The sequence below is a fragment of the Staurois parvus genome, unplaced genomic scaffold (genome assembly GCF_062004578.1).
Source record: "Staurois parvus isolate SC_StPar_1 unplaced genomic scaffold, SC_StPar_1.0 ptg000449l, whole genome shotgun sequence".
NCBI lineage: Eukaryota > Metazoa > Chordata > Amphibia > Anura > Ranidae > Staurois > Staurois parvus.
In genome coordinates, this window is record NW_028318245.1 from 3,107,254 (window position 1) to 3,124,361 (window position 17,108).

Below are 17,108 nucleotides of genomic sequence, written 5' to 3' on the forward strand. Positions count from 1 at the left end.
TACAACTTTTCAGAAATGAGAGTAACAGTTATCTTCTTTTTTGTAAAGTTTGCAAAAACATTTATTTCTACATGAAGCTGGCATAGACAGTGTTAGTGTGTACAAAGTTCATATATATATGTATAATACACAAGAATCTTGTATTAGTGTGTACAAAATGGATTCGGTTATATTCCAGTAATCCTTTCACCTACCATTCGATTTTTAGACCGATCATTTCTTTGTGAGTGGGCAAACATTCAACATCAGCCAGGGAGCAAATACGCATTTCCTTCACTGTATTTGCTTTTTATTTTACCGAACATATGTAGTAAGTAGAATACATTTTGGTCCAAGTCTATGAGCCCTGGTGTGACTTGTCATGTTTCAACTCACATTTTTACATATCCTCTCTCCCTGGACCCCTCATTCACTATATTCGCTCTCCCTGGACCCCTCATTCACTATATCCGCTCTCCCCGGACTCCGCATTCACTATATCCTCTCTCCCTGACCCCTCATTCACTATATCCGCTCTCCCCAGACTCCGCATTCACTATATCTGCTCTCCCCGGACCCCGCATTCACTATATCTGTTCTCCCCGGACCCTGCATTCCCTATATCCGCTCTCCCCGGACCCCGCATTCCCTACATCCGCTCTCCCCAGACCCCGCATTCCCTATATCCGCTCTCCTTGGACCCCGCATCCACTATATCCGCTCTCCCCGGACCCCGCATTCACTATATCCTCTCTTCCTGGACCCCGCATTCACTATATCCGCTCTCCCCAGACCCCGCATTAACTATATCCGCTCTCTCTGGACCCCTCATTCACTATATCTGCTCTCCCTGGACCCCTCATTCACTATATCCGCTCTCCCCAGACTCCGCATTCACTATATCCGCTCTCCCCGGACCCCGCATTCACTATATCCGCTCTCCCCGGACCCCGCATTCACTATATCCTCTCTCCCTGGACCCCGCATTCCCTATATCCGCTCTCCCCGGACCCCGCATTCCCTACATCCGCTCTCCCCGGACCCCGCATTCCCTATATCCGCTCTCCTTGGACCCCGCATTCACTATATCCGCTCTCCCCGGACCCCGCATTCACTATATCCTCTCTCCCCGAACCCCGCATTCCCTATATCCGCTCTTCCCGGACCCCACATTCCCTATATCCGCTCTCCTTGGACCCCGCATTCACTATATCCGCTCTCCCCGAACCATGCATTCACTATATCCGCTCTCCCCGGACCCCGCATTCCCTATATCCGCTCTCCCCGGACCCTGCATTCACTATATTCTGTCTCCCAGGACCCCGCATTCGCTATATCCGCTCTCTCCGGACCCCGCATTCACTATATCCGCTCTCCCCAGACCCCGCATTCACTATATCCTCTCTCCCCGGACCCCGCATTCACTATATCCATTCTCCCCGGACCCCGCATTCCCTATATCCGCTCTCCCCGGACCCCGTATTCACTATATCCTCTCTCCCCGGACCCCGCATTCACTATATCCTCTCTCCCCGGACCCCGCATTCACTATATCCTCTCTCCCCGGACCCCGCATTCACTATATACGCCCTCCCCGGACACTCATTCACTATATCTGTTCTCCCCGGACCCCGCATTCACTATATCTGTTCTCCCCGGACCCCGCATTCACTATATCTGTTCTCCCCGGACCCCGCATTCCCTATATCCACTCTCCCCGGACCCCGCATTCACTATATCCTCTCTCCCCGGACCCCGCATTCACTATATCTGTTCTCCCCGGACCCCGCATTCACTATATCCGCTCTCCCCGGACCCCGCATTCACTATATCCGCTCTTCCCGGACCCCGCATTCCCTATATCCGCTCTCCCCGGACCCCGCATTCACTATATCCGCTCTCCCCGGACCCCGCATTCCCTATATCCGCTCCCCCGGACCCCGCATTCACTATATCCAGTCTCCCCGGACCCCGCATTCACTATATCCGCTCTCCCCGGACCCCGCATTCACTATATCCAGTCTCCCCGGACCCCGCATTCACTATATCTGCTCCCCCCGGACCCCGCATTCACTATATCCGCTCTCCCGGGACCCCACATTCACTATATCTGGTCTTCCCGGACCCTGCATTCACTATATCTGGTCTCCCACAGTACACAGAACATGGAAATGCAATTATTTTAGTAAATATAAACTGCTAAATCCCTTTTCCCATCAACAGTATATAGCAGTCTTTTGACTTCAATCAGTGTCCAGCAGAGCACATGTTAAAGGTTATAGGAACAATTTTCATTCTGGTCTAGGAGGATGCAGAACCCCTGACCTCTGTCTGGACAGTGCTGATGGGCCCTGTGTTGATCACATGCACCCTCCCAAGGAAAGAAAAAACCTTTCTAGCAATACACACCAAACGGAGCATGTTCAGAGTGTCTCCACACTTATCAGGAAATAAGAGGGGGACACTGGAAGAAGGGGAGGATCAGAGAAGACAGGATCACACATCCTTTTTACACAATGCGGAGGATTAAACCCTTAGGTCCCACAGTGAGTATAACCAGTATGCTTTGCTGCATCTACAGACTGATTGTACTGTTGGGGGTTCGGTAACGCTTTTAGTGAAGTCGCACAACTTCAAAGTCGGATCCAGTGTGAACCACGGCTGAAGAAAGATTATTTATTTGCAATAAAAAAATGGAATTTAAAAAAAAAACCTTCAAAATATTTTTGCCCCGCCCCCAAGACATCATGAACATGGAAATGGTGTTAGCTGGTGTGGATCTTCTGGTATGCAACAAGTAAAGATCTCTGAGTGGAACATTTCCCGCACTGTGAACACAAATAGGAATGCTCCCTTCTTCGAATTCTCTAATGTCCAAAAGATTTTCCTTTCTCATTGAAGCATGTCCGACATCATACTAGTCTGTGTGACTTCGGTGGTGTAAAAAGGAAGCTGTTTTTCTCAGTGAAACAATTTCCCACACTCTGAACGTAATTAAGGATTCTCACCTGAATATGCATAAGGGTGCTCACCCATGTGAATTCTGTGGTGTTTAAGAAGGCTTCTTTTCTGACTGAAACATTTCCCGCACTCTGAACATGAATACGGACGGTCACCCCTGTGAACTCTCAGATGTTTTAGAAGGTCTCCATTCTGACTGAAACATTTCCCGCACTCTGAACACAAATAAGGACGCTCACCCGTGTGAATCTTTTGGTGTAAAACAAGGTGTTTTTTTAGATTGAAAGATTTCCCACACTCTGAACATGAATAGGGACGCTCGCCTGTGTGAATTCTCTTGTGTTTAATAAGGTCTCCTTTCTGAGCGAAAGATTTCCCACATTCTGAACAAGGATAGGGACGCTCGCCCGTGTGACTTCTCTGGTGTCTAACAAGGTCTATTTGCAGAGTGAAAGATTTCCCGCACTCTGAACACGGATAGGGACGTTCGCCCGTGTGAATTCTCTGGTGTTTAACGAGGTCTCTTTTCAGAATGAAAGATTTTCCGCACTCTGAACATGAATAGGGACGCTCACCTGTGTGAATCTTCTGGTGTGTAACAAGTGTAGATTTCTGAGTGAAACATTTCCCACACTCTGAACATGAATAGGGACGCTCACCTGTGTGGATTATCTGGTGTCTAAGAAGCTTTGCTTTCTCAATGAAGCATTTCCCGCACTCTGAACATGAATAAGGACACTCACCAGTATGAATTCTCTGATGTTTCCGAAGGTCTCCTTTCTGAATGAAACATTTCCCGCACTCTGAGCATGAATAGGGACGCTCGCCCGTGTGACTTTTCTCATGTCTAAGAAGTTCCCAGTTTTTTGTAAACAATTTCCCACACAATGAACAGGACAATGAATGCTTTTCTGTATGGCTTAGAAAAGATTCTTTGGGAATAGGTGGATCTATTAAAGTATCTGAACAGTGAGATCCCAGAGTCTTGGTGTGTGGTCCATCAGAAGATTCCTCAGGATTAGAGGGATTCATTGACCTCTCTAATTGGTAAGGGCTGTGATGTGTATTTGGAGTCACGGGATTCACTCCTGGAGAATATTGTACAATGGTATTATATTCTGCTTTATATTCTGGATATACAATGAGATGTTCCTCAGAAGTCTCCCGGACATAGTGTCCACCTGTGGAGAGAAATGTTACAGTCAATGTTATGAGTATTGTACAATCCCGACATTCACACACCAAATATATCAGTCTACCTCCAAATATTTGTTGGGAACATGACGTTATATTAAGGAATGGAGATGGACCTTTCATATGGTGTCCATTATCTCCTCCTCATTTCTTGGGAGCATGACGTTATATTGAGGAATGGAGAAGGACCTTTCATATGGTGTCCAGTATCTCCTCCTCATTTGTTGGGAACATGACGTTATACTGAAGAATGGAGATGGACCTTTCACATGGTGTCCAGTATCTCCTCATTTGTTGGAAACATGACGTTATATTGAGGAATGGAGATGGACCTTTCATATGGTGTCCAGTATCTCCTCCTCATTTGTTGGGAACGTGACGTTATATTGAGGAATGGTGATGGACCTTTCATATGGTGTCCAGTATCTCCTCCTCATTTGTTGGTAACATGACGTTATACTGAGGAATGGAGATGGACCTTTCATATGGTGTCCAGTATCTCCCCCTCATTTGTTGGGAACATGACGTTATACTGAGGAATGGAGATGGACCTTTCATATGGTGTCCAGTATCTCCTCCTCATTTGTTGGGAACACGACGTTATATTGAGGAATGGAGATGGACCTTCCATATGGTGTCCAGTATCTCCTCCTCATTTGTTGGGAACATGACGTTATATTGAGGAATGGAGATGGACCTTTCATATGGTGTCCAGTATCTCCTCCTCATTTGTTCGGCACAATACACATGATACATTGGGTAGTGGGGTAGGTACATCGATGATGTTTCTGCTTTCAGCATTTAAGGCTTTTCAGACAGAAGGATGTGATGTTCTCTGTTTTGTACATGAGCATCAAACATTCTGTGTAATTAAAATAAAAAAAAAAGATTTCACCTCTGTATTTGGAATAGTCTCATTCTAGATGACCCAGTCTATTGTTGTATTTATAAATGTGTGTACTGTATTATAATATATATATATAACAGCATTATATGAGATTTGTAGGAAAACATAATGTAGAATGTTTCCTGACTGACTTTGGGGATGAGGATGAAGTTTGTTAATTGAGAAGATAATCAGGCTCAGCTTTATTCAGTTATTCTGCCTTCCTCTGGATCATCTACCACTTTGAATTTTTAAATTTTTTTCTCTTGAGTGAATTCAATAGACATATGTATGCTTAAATAAATACTTTATACACCCAGAAGTAAAATAAAAATGTGAACTATTTCTGTATTTAATATTAATAGCTTACTTGTGTCCATATGTAGAGAAGATTCCTCCTGTTTACTTTTCACAATCATCTCCCCCTCCTCCATAGACTGCTGATCTCCACTCACCAACCTCTCTTCTTCTTCCTCTTTAATCTCAACTTTGATGTATTTCAGTTCTTCTTCCTAAAACCCAAAAATGACAGAATACATCAATAAAAAGGATCCAAAAGTCACAGAACATAGATGAATGCAATCTCATAGATTAGCAATCTCTGGATTTCTAGTTTATCAGTCCCACCTACCTGATGATGATGAGGGATGGTGTGACCTTCCTGTGTGGAATCCCAGGAATACAGAGGATGGGGACATCTCTCTGGTGGGTTCCCATGACTGGATCCATCTGTAGGAAACACACATACTGACTGAATCCATTGTTTCTATGTGTTCATCAGATGATGGGGGATCTACGTGGATCCTCCGTACTGCTCTCTCCTTTACAATAAAGTCTCCTCTTACCCGGTGATGTGAGGGGCGGCTGATTGTCCATCATGACGTCCTTGTAGAGGTCCTTGTGTCCTTCTAAATACTACCACTCCTCCATGGAGAAATAGACAGTGACATCCTGACACCTTATAGGAACCTGACACACACAATGATACAGTCACCTAGTATCTTCTTGGCACTGGTTACCTCTGTTATTTAGGACGTATCCGGTCTATAAACCAGAGGCTCTGGATGGACGGTTGGATAAATGGTTCTATATTTAGGACGTATCCGGTCTATAAACCAGAGGCTCCGGATGGACGGTTGGATAAATGGTTCTATATTTAGGACGTATCCGGTCTATAAACCAGAGGCTCCGGATGGACGGTTGGATAAATGGTTCTATATTTAGGACGTATCCGGTCTATAAACCAGAGGCTCCGGATGGACGGTTGGATAAATGGTTCTATATTTAGGACGTATCCGGTCTATAAACCAGAGGCTCCGGATGGACGGTTGGATAAATGGTTCTATATTTAGGACGTATCCGGTCTATAAACCAGAGGCTCTGGATGGACGGTTGGATAAATGGTTCTATATTTAGGACGTATCCGGTCTATAAACCAGAGGCTCTGGATGGACGGTTGGATAAATGGTTCTATATTTAGGACGTATCCGGTCTATAAACCAGAGGCTCCGGGTGGACGGTTGGATAAATGGTTCTATATTTAGGATGTCTCCGGTCTATATATCATAAAGGACGTGACTATGGAGGAAGAGGATGGACATGATGGTGGGTTACTGGGTGTAAATATAAAATATCACCTCCTCTGCTGCCGGTTGCAGGAATAAATCCCTCTACTTCCTGCAACTTTTCCTTGCTCTGGGAACTTCCGATCTTCGGAAGATATCACTTCCTGACCGCAGATGACATCACTTCCTGTCGGTTTCTTTGACCACTTCCTGTCTCTGCGTTCCTCTGACAATAAGTGAAATCGCCATCTTGCGGAGACAATGCATCCTATTTTTTTTAATACTTTGAGAGATACTTCCTAATATCGCACCCAATTAAAATGTCAGACAATGAAAACAGATCAAAAAAAAAATACAGATTGCGTATTCAAATTGAGGATCCATAAAATCATGAATTAAAAATGAAAATATAATTTTTTTTTCAGAGTATGTCCTTAAATGATGCCAGATACACAGTTTTTGGGAAAAAAAAAGTTTTTGGCATGTAAGATTTTTCAGAAAAAGGTTTTAGGTGGTTATTTTCGATATTTAGCTTTGACTTGTAGGTGTCAGTGTGATAAAATGAGCCTTTTTGTGAGGTTGGGAAGATTTGGGATCTTCAGAGAGGTAGGTTATTTTTGGGTGTTTCTCCTGTCCTGGCACTTCAGAGCATTAAGAAATGTGATAAGTAGTCAGGAAATTAGATGCGTAATGTATGCCCCTATAAAGGCTGAAGGTGCTCCTTGGATTTTGGTCCCTTCTATGCCACTAGACTGCAAAACAAAGTCTCACATATGTGGTATATCCATTTTCAGGAGGAATAGCAGAGTGCAATGCTAAGTATGCCTGTGCTATATGAAAAATATTTTGACAGCTGTATATAAAAAAAAGATACAATTGCATCCTCTTTCTTCATTTTCCAAAACCTTATGGCAAAAATTGTGACCTTAAAAAGACTCACCGTGCAATCAATAAATATGCTGGAGCGTCTACTTTGCAAAATGGGGTTATTTTGCGGTGTTTCTCCTGTCCTTGTACTTCAGAGCATTAGGAAATGTGAAAAGTAGTCAGGAAATTGGATGCTTAATGTATGCCCCTATAAAGCCTGAAGGTGCTCCTTGGATTTTGGTCCCTTCTATGCCACTAGACTGTAAAACAAAGTCTCACATATGTGGTATACCCATTTTCGGGAGGAATATTATTATTATTATTATTATTATTATTATTAATAAACAGTATTTATAAAGCGCCAACAGTTCACTCAGCGCTGTACATTACAAAGGGGAACAGAACATGCGACAGTACAGTAACAATACAATGCGATACACGAGGGGTTCGAGGGCTCTGCTCTTTCGAGCTTACAATCGAGGAGGGAGGCAGAGTGCAATTCTAAGTATGCCCATGCTATATGAAAAATGTTTTATTCACAGCTGTATATAAAAAAAAATACAATTTCATCTTCTTTCTTCATTTTCCAAAAACTTATGGCAAAAAAATGTGACCTTAAAAAGACTCACCGTGCAATCAATAAATATGCTGGAGGGTCTACTTTGCAAATGGGGGTTAATTTTGGGTGTTTCTCCTGTCCTGGCACTTCAGAGCATTAAGAAATGTAATAAGTAGTCAGGAAATTAGATGCTTAATTTATGCCCCTATAAAGGCTGAAGGTGCTCCTTGGATTTTGGGCCCCTCTATGAATATAGGCAGCAAAAAAGTCTCACACATGTGGTATGAGGAATAAAATATTTTGTTTTGGGGTGGAATTGTAAGTATGCCAATGCTGCATGTGGGAAAAAAAACTTGTTAAAATGAAAACTTTGTAATATAAAATCCAATTTTATTTACTTTCTTCTTGTTCCAAAAAATTGTAGTGAAAAATTACTGTCTTGGCATTTATGGGCCTCAAGAATTGAGATAGGCAGTCAGTACATCAGGGGTTGATGAATTCTAAATATATATACTGTACACTATAGTTTGTAGACTCTTTCACACAGACTAAACAATATACATGTATTTGTTTTTTTTTATATATTTTCCCAAAGAAATGTAGTAGAAGAAAATTTCTTTATTTGCAAAGATTTAAAACAGAAACTAAATTTTATTTTTATATAGTAAACATGGTGGAGTCATTGTCAGTCAAAGTACCACAGCAAAAAACTGAAAAATGGCGTGGACAGGAACGTGGGTTTAACATACCGGTCTTCAAGATGTAAATATACAAGTGGGTGTGGTTTAAAATAGGTTTGGTAAGTAGGGTATCCCCTGGAATCATTTTGAAAATCTGGACTTGTGGGAACCCCTCATAATGGGCACAGCAGATGTACAGACCTAGGAACTCAGCACAGGGATGGTGGGAACCCCTCATAATGGGCACAGTGGGTGTACAGACCAGGGAACTCAGCGCAGGGATGGTGGGAACCCCTCATAATGGGCACAGCGAGTGTACAGACCCAGGAACTCAGCACAGGGATGGTGGGAGCCCCTCATAATGGGCACAGTAGATGTACAGACCCGGGAACTCAGCACAGGGGTGGTGGGAACTCCTCATAATGGGCACAGCAGGTGTACAGACCCGGGAACTCAGCACAGGGATGGTGGGAACCCTTAATAATGGGCAAAGCGAGTGTACAGACCCAGGATCTCAGCACAGGGATGGTGGGAACCCCTCATAATGGGTACAGCGGGTATAAAGAGCCAGGAACTCAGCACAGGGATAGTGGGAACCCCTCATAATGGGAACAGAAGGTGTACAGACCTAGGAACTCGGCACAGGGATGGTGGGAATCCCTCACAATGGGCACAGCGGGTGTACAGACCCGGGAACTCGGCACAGGGATGGTGGGAACCCCTCATAATGGGAACAGCGGGTATAAAGAGCCGGGAACTCAGCACAGGGATAGTGGGAACCCCTCATAATGGGAACAGAGGGTGTACAGACCCGGGAACTCGGCACAGGGATGGTGGGAACCCCTCATAATGGGCACACATGCTATTTGGTGATCTTACCAATAGAGTTCCTGACATATAGAAGACCAGTAATGTACACAATCCGATATCAACCAATGAAACATGTCGTCCGTGTGTGGTCATATCTGGCCGTGTATCAGGACAGTTCAGGTGCCGTCTGTGTGAGTGCGGGACCGGGTCAGCGCTGTATGTTTAGAGGGTCGTATTACCATAATTCGATGCCGGAAGGCCCAGACCTACCAAAGTGTACCCCGAGAAACTTCTGAATATTATTTCCCCGCCCCACAACACATCAAGAACATTAAAAAGGTTGTTAGCTCGTGTGAATTCTTTGGTGTTTAACAAGGCCTCCTTTACAAGTGAAGGATTTCCCGCACTCTGAACAGGAATAGGGACGCTCCCCCATGTGAATTCTTTGGTGTTTAACAAGGTCTCCTTTATGAGTGAAGGATTTCCCGCACTCTGAACAGGAATAGGGACGCTCACCCGTGTGACATCTCTGGTGTTTAAGCAGGCATATTTTCTGATTGAAACATTTGCCGCACTCTGTGCATGAAAAGGACTGCTCGCCCGTGTGAATTCTCTGGTGGACAAGAAGGTGTCCTTTCTGGCTGAAACATTTCCCGCACTCTGAACACGAATAGGGACGCTCACCCGTGTGAATTCTTTGGTGTAAAACGAGGTGGTTTTTTGTCATGAAACATTTCCCGCACTCTGAACATGAATAAGGACGCTCACCTGTGTGAATTCTTAGGTGTTTAACAAGGTCTCCTTTATGAATGAAAGATTTCCCGCACTCTGAACATGAATAGGGACGCTCACCTGCGTGAATTCTCTGATGTTTCAGAAGGACTCCATTATAAACGAAACATTTCCCGCACTCTAAACATGAATAGGATCGCTCACCGGTGTGAATTCTTTGGTGTAAAACTAGGTTTTTTTTTGCCATGAAAGATTTCCCGCACTCTGAACATGAATAAGGACGCTCACCCGTGTGAATTCTCTGGTGTTCAACAAGTCCTCTTTTATCATTGAAAGATTTCCCGCACTCTGAACATGAATAGGGAAGCTCACCCGTGTGAAATCTCTGATGTCTCAGAAGATCTCCATTATAAACAAAACATTTCCCGCACTCTAAACATGAATAGGGAAGCTCACCCGTGTGAATACTCTGATGCTTTAGAAGGTCACGATTATAAACAAAACGTTTCCCGCACTCTGAACATGAATAGGGACGCTCACCAGTGTGAATTTTCTTGTGCCTAAGAAGTACCCATTTTGTTTTAAACAATTTCCCACACTCTGAACATGACAATGAATTCTCTTCTGTGTGAACTCCTTTATGGCTTAAAGAATATTCCTCGGAAATAGATGGATCTGGTAAAGTATCTGTACTGTGAGATCTAAGAGTCCTGGAATGTGGTTTATCAAAAGATTCCTCGGGATTAGAGGGATCCATTGACCTCCCCAGTTGGTAAGAGCTGGGATGTATATTTGAAGTCACGGGATTCACTCCTGGAGAACATTGTACAATGGTATTATCTTCTGGAGATACAATGAGATGTTCCTCAGAGGTCTCCTGGACATAGCTTCCACCTGTGGAAAAACAATGTTACAATAAAGGTTATAAGGATTTTCCACACCTTGCCTTCAGGAGTCATGTATGTTGTTCCAACGCCAAAAAATTCATAAAAGCTCTGGCATGGAATTGGGTGCAACTAGAATATGAATACAAGCAAAAGGATAAAATACACCCATGGAGATGGACCTTTCATATGGTGTCCAGTATCTCCTCCTCATTTGTTGGGAACATGACATTATATTGAGGAATGGAGTGACCTTTCATATGGTGTCCAGTATCTCCTCCTCATTTGTTGGGAACATGACGTTATATTGAGGAATGGAGATGGACCTTTCATATGATGTCCAGTATCTCCTCCTCATTTGTTGGGAACATGATGTTATATTGAGGAATGGAGATGGACCTTCCATATGGTGTCCAGTATCTCCTCCTCATTTGTTGGGAACATGACGATATATTGAGGAATGGAGATGGACCTTCATATGGTGTCCAGTATCTCCTCCTCATTTGTTGGGAACATGACGTTATATTGAGGAATGGAGATGGACCTTTCATATGGTGTCCAGTATCTCCTCCTCATTTGTTGGGAACATGACGTTATATTGAGAAATGGAGATGGACCTTCCATATGGTGTCCAGTATCTCCTCCTCATTTGTTGGGAACATGACGTTATATTGAGGAATGGAGATGGACCTTTCATATGGTGTCCAGTATCTCCTCCTCATTTGTTGGGAACATGACGTTATATTGAGGAATGGAGATGGACCTTTCATATGGTGTCCAGTATCTCCTCCTCATTTGTTGGGAACGTGACGGTATATTGAGGAATGGAGATGGACCTTTCATATGGTGTCCAGTATCTCCTCCTCATTTGTTGGGAACGTGACGTTATATTGAGGAATGGAGATGGACCTTTCATATGGTGTCCAGTATCTCCTCCTCATTTGTTGGGAACATGATGTTATATTGAGGAATGGAGATGGACCTTTCATATGGTGTCCAGTATCTCCTCATTCGTTGGGAACATTGGGTAGTCTGGTTCTAGATGACTTAGTATATTACCGAAAGAAATGACTAGATATGCTTCTTAATTCAAAATATAAAAATGGTTATTAATAGTTGTAGGGAAAAAAACTGTAGAATGTTGATCTGGGGAGTTATCTAATTGCCTTTTGGGATCAGGAGGCGATAAGGCTGAGCTTTATATGGACATCCCATCTTCTTCCACTGTGAATTTTTGTAACCTTTCTTCAACTGATGTAACAATGTAAATACATAATTTACACTTATAAAAGTGAAATGCAAATGTGAACTGTTTCTGCATTAAGTGTTTATTACTTACACATGTCCATATGTAGAGAAGATTCCTCCGATTTACTTTCCATAATCATCTCCCCCTCCTCCATAGACTGCTGATCTCCACTCACCAACGTCTCTTCTTCTTCCTCTTTAATCTCATTTTTGATATCTTTCAGTTTTTCACCCTAAACCCAAAACATGAAGGAATACATTTGTGAAAAAAAATAAACAAGTGATTAAATAGAAGAATGTCAACTCATAGCTCATTAGGTCTCCATGCTCAGTCTCACAAACCTGATAATGGTGGAGGATGGTGTGATCTTCCTGTGTGGAATCCCGGGAATGGAGAGGTCGGGAACATCTCTCTGGTGGGTTCCCATTACTGGATCCATCTGTAGGAAACACACACACTGACTGAATCCATTGTTTCTATGTGTTTATCAGATGATGGGGGATCTAGGTGGACCTTCTGTATTGTACCTTTCTCCACCGTGTTCCTTGGAAACAGTGAAGAATGGAGATGGACCTTTCATATGGTGTCCAGTATCTCCTCCTCATTTGTTGGGAACATGACGTTATATTGAGGAATGGAGATGGACCTTTCATATGGTGTACAGTATCTCATTTGTTGGGAACATGACGTTATATTGAGGAATGGAGATGGACCTTCCATATGGTGTCCAGTATCTCCTCATTTGCTGGGAACATGACGTTCTATTGAGGAATGGAGATGGACCTTTCATATGGTGTCCAGTATCTCCTCCTCATTTGACGGAACATTGGATCGTGTAGTAAATATGATTATTTTCTAATAGTGAGGACTGGAGATTATACTTTTATATTGTGTACAGTATATTGGGACGGTGTGGTAGGTGCACTGATGGTGCTTATACTGTCAGCAGTTAGGGTTTCTTTCCTGTACAGGAGCATGTGACCTTTGTATTTAGAATAAGAGCAGCATAGGTTGACCCTAATTGTAAGAAGCCTTTCTTTATACTCATAGAAGTAAAATGCAAATGTGAGCTATTTGTGCCTTTAGTGCTTATTACTTACTTGTGTCCATATGTAGAGAAGATTCCTCCGGTTTACTTTCCATAATCATCTCCCCCTCATCCATAGACTGCTGATCTCCACTCACCAACGTCTCTTCTTCTTTCTCCTCTTTAATCTCAACTTTGATGTCTTCCAGTTCTTCATCCTAAACCCCAAAGATGATGGAATACATTGGTAAGAAGGAACAAGATATTACATAAAAGAATGTCCTCTCATATCTTAGAATACATTTTTAGGTCTCCATGCTCAGCCCTACCTGATGATGGTGAGAGATGGGAGAGATGGTGTGACCTTTCTGTATGGAATCCCGGGAATACAGAGGACGGGGACATCTCTCTGGTGGGTTCCCATGACTGGATCCATCTACCTGATGCTGGTGGGGGATGGTGTGACCTTCTTGTGTGGAATCCCGGGAATACAGAGGACGGGGACATCTCTCTGGTGGGTTCCCATGACTGGATCCATCTACCTGATGATGGTGAGGGATGGTGTGACCTTCCTGTGTGGAATCCCGGGAATACAGAGGATGGGGACATCTCTCTGGTGGGTTACCATGACTGGATCCATCTGTAGGAAACACACACACTGACTGAATCCATTGTTTCTATGTGTTTATCAGATGATGGGGGATCTAGGTGGATCCTCCGTACTGCTCTCTCCTTTACAATAAAGTCTCCTCTTACCCGGTGATGTGAGGGGCGGCTGATTGTCCATCATGACGTCCTTGTAGAGGTCCTCGTGTCCTTCTAAATACTCCCACTCCTCCATGGAGAAATAGACAGTGACATCCTGACACCTTATAGGAACCTGACACACACAATGATACAGTCACCATCCAGACACATCCCTTGTCTGTTACTGGAGAATGTCCCAGAATTCCCGGCACCGCTCAACTCTCCTGTCAGCAGATCAATGATCTTCTGGGTGACTTCTAGAATCTTCTTGGCACTGGTTCCCTCTGTTGTCAGGCTGTGAGGTGGAGGCCCTGTGATGGGTGATGTCATCTGGAGACGGCTGCTGGGTGGTAATGGATCTCCAGATATTTCCTTCACTATTTTATAATCCTGAGTATAGAGAGAAAGTAACAATTATCTCCACAGACTTCCCAGAATCCTCCTCACCTCTTCGGTCAGGTCTGTGTTTTATTAGTAGAGATGAGAGTGATGTCATGTGACCTCCCAGAATCCTCTGCACCTATATATAAATATATACCGTATATATATATAAACGGCCGGACGGTGGCACTGCAGGGTCGGGTGGCCGTATATAAACGGCCTCCCCGCACCCTGCTTGTGACCGCTCCCTGGGAGCGCGCAGCACCGCGATCCGGTGCCTGTTGTGTCCTCCGGACACAGTGAAACACCGATCGTTGGACGGGACCTCTGTACGAGGTCCCGATCATGTGATCACTGATTGGCCAATCAGTGATCACATGCAAAGTAGTAAGCAAGATGTCACTCGTGACATCATTGCTTACTACGTGTGAAATCTGTGAATGATCACAGAGATCACATAGTACACGGCTATTCGCAACAGCCTTGTACCATGTGACAAGCTGTGACCAATCACAGCTCACTCAATAGTTCTCAATGGCTGCAGGAATGCAGAGAGAAAGAGAAATGATTGCTTTTACATCCTATATGGGTGTAAAAGCAATCAGTGTAAAAAAAAAAAATCATCATCACCCCCCACAAGTAGTACAGTGTCACCATGGTCACACTGTACTGCTAGGGTGACAGTATGTAAAAAAAAATATATATATATAAATAATAATATAAAAAAATAAAATAAAAATGTTTAAAAATTATAATTTTTGGTTATAAACTAATTTGGCTAATTTTTTTTTTTACTAAAAAGATAACGGAATAAATTTTGGCCAAGATTTATGATGTAATATTACTTATTTGCAAAATTTTATAAGAAAGACACCTTTTTTCCAAATTTTTGAACATTTTCATTTACATAGCAAAACAAATAAAAATCCCAGCGGTGAATAAATACCACCAAAATAAAGCTTTATCTGTCTCAAAAAAATGGTAAAAAATTCATATGGGAACAGTGTTGCATGACCGCGCAATTGTCATTCAAAGTGCAATAGCGCTGAAAGCTGAAAATTGCCCTGGTGAGGAAGAGGGTAAAAGTGTCCGGACTGGAAGTGGTTAATGAGGTATGGGCAGAAATCACGCTTTTTCTTGCTAAAAGTTGCTTTTGTCTATAGGGTTAGCAACAAAAAGAGTATCTATTATTCATACATTATAACATAAGAGGCTCTGGATGGACGGTTGGATAATTGGTTCTATATTTAGGACGTATCCGGTCTATAAACCAGAGGCTCTGGATGGACGGTTGGATAATTGGTTCTATATTTAGGATGTATCCGGTCTATAAACCAGAGCGCTGGATGGACGGTTGGATAAATGGTTCTATATTTAGGACGTATCCGGTCTATAAACCAGAGGCTCTGGATGGACGGTTGGATAAATGGCTCTATATTTAGGATGTATCCGGTCTATAAACCAGAGGTTCTGGATGGACGGTTGGATAAATGGTTCTATATTTAGGACGTATCCGGTCTATAAACCAGAGGCTCTGGATGGACGGTTGGATAAATGGCTCTATATTTAGGACGTATCCGGTCTATAAACCAGAGGCTCTGGATGGACGGTTGGATAAATGCTTCTATATTTAGGACGTATCCGGTCTATAAACCAGAGACTCTGGATGGACGGTTGGATAAATGGTTCTATATTTAGGATGTATCCGGTCTATAAACCAGAGGCTCCGGAGGGACGGTTGGATAAATGGTTCTATATTTAGGACGTATCCAGTCTATAAACCAGAGGCTCTGGATGGACGGTTGGATAAATGGTTCTATATTTAGGACGTATCCGGTCTATAAACCAGAGGCTCCGGATGGACGGTTGGATAAATGGTTCTATATTTAGGACGTATCCGGTCTATAAACCAGAGGCTCCGGATGGACGGTTGGATAAATGGTTCTATATTTAGGATGTATCCGGTCTATAAACCAGAGGCTCCGGATGGACGGTTGGATAAATGGTTCTATATTTAGGATGTATCCGGTCTATAAACCAGAGGATCTGGATGGACGGTTGGATAAATGGTTCTATATTTAGGACGTATCCGGTCTATAAACCAGAGGCTCCGGATGGACGGTTGGATAAATGGTTCTATATTTAGGACGTATCCGGTCTATAAACCAGAGGCTCCGGATGGACGGTTGGATACATGGTGCAAGATGGTAGACATGACTAAGGAGGAAGAAGACAGACATGACGGGGGGGGGGGGGGGGGTTACTGGGTGTAAATATAAAATAACATCTTATTACCTCCTCTGCTTCCAGTCTCAGCAATGTCTCCTCTCTACTTCCTCTGGACTCACTTCTCACCTGGAACTTCCTGTCTGCGTCTTACATCACTTCCTGTCTGTGTGTTCCATCTCAGGCAATCTTCGCATTCCTCACAATCAGACCGATTGTTGGAAAACGTGAATGTTTTGGTTCTTGAAGAGAATTAAAAAAAAAAAAAGCCCAGGAAAGGAAATCCTTGGAACTGTGTTTATTAATTGTCTATGAAACAAGAAAAATAACCGACTGAATGTGAACCCCAGTTTTCGACATC

General features: G+C 43.2%; 2 protein-coding genes across 2 annotated transcripts; both read right to left on the reverse strand.

Annotated features, from left to right (window-relative positions):
* Nucleotides 1-2,641: 2,641 nt before the first annotated feature.
* On the reverse strand, nucleotides 2,642-5,748 carry LOC149453329 (uncharacterized). Its single transcript, XM_089688541.1, has 3 exons — nucleotides 5,652-5,748; nucleotides 5,391-5,532; nucleotides 2,642-4,121 (listed from the first exon to the last, which is right to left on the reverse strand). Exons 2-3 carry the CDS (start codon nucleotides 5,452-5,454, stop codon nucleotides 2,974-2,976), a joined length of 1,212 nt encoding a protein of 403 aa, XP_089544667.1. The 5' UTR covers nucleotides 5,455-5,532; nucleotides 5,652-5,748; the 3' UTR covers nucleotides 2,642-2,973.
* Nucleotides 5,749-8,614: 2,866 nt separating this feature from the next.
* Nucleotides 8,615-14,030, reverse strand: LOC149453330 (uncharacterized). The gene is made up of 5 exons (XM_089688456.1): nucleotides 13,723-14,030; nucleotides 13,467-13,611; nucleotides 12,708-12,805; nucleotides 12,457-12,598; nucleotides 8,615-11,127 (listed from the first exon to the last, which is right to left on the reverse strand). Exons 2-5 carry the CDS (start codon nucleotides 13,528-13,530, stop codon nucleotides 9,845-9,847), a joined length of 1,587 nt encoding a protein of 528 aa, XP_089544582.1. The 5' UTR covers nucleotides 13,531-13,611; nucleotides 13,723-14,030; the 3' UTR covers nucleotides 8,615-9,844.
* Between the last annotated feature and the right edge of the window lie 3,078 nt (nucleotides 14,031-17,108).

What these genes read in the sequence shown, in the direction of transcription:
- LOC149453329 (XM_089688541.1), bottom strand. Translation starts at nt 5,454, where the DNA reads ATGGAGGAGGGGGAGATGATTGTGAAAAGTAAACAGGAGGAATCTTCT. An exon ending in TTCTCTACATATGGACACAA is followed by an intron (nt 4,122 to 5,390) that starts GTAAGCTATTAA and finishes TTCTCTCCACAG; the next exon opens with GTGGACACTATGTCCGGGAG.
- LOC149453330 (XM_089688456.1), bottom strand. Translation starts at nt 13,530, where the DNA reads ATGGATGAGGGGGAGATGATTATGGAAAGTAAACCGGAGGAATCTTCT. An exon ending in CCATCCTCCACCATTATCAG is followed by an intron (nt 12,599 to 12,707) that starts GTTTGTGAGACT and finishes TTTTGGGTTTAG; the next exon opens with GGTGAAAAACTGAAAGATAT. An exon ending in TTCTCTACATATGGACATGT is followed by an intron (nt 11,128 to 12,456) that starts GTAAGTAATAAA and finishes GTTTTTCCACAG; the next exon opens with GTGGAAGCTATGTCCAGGAG.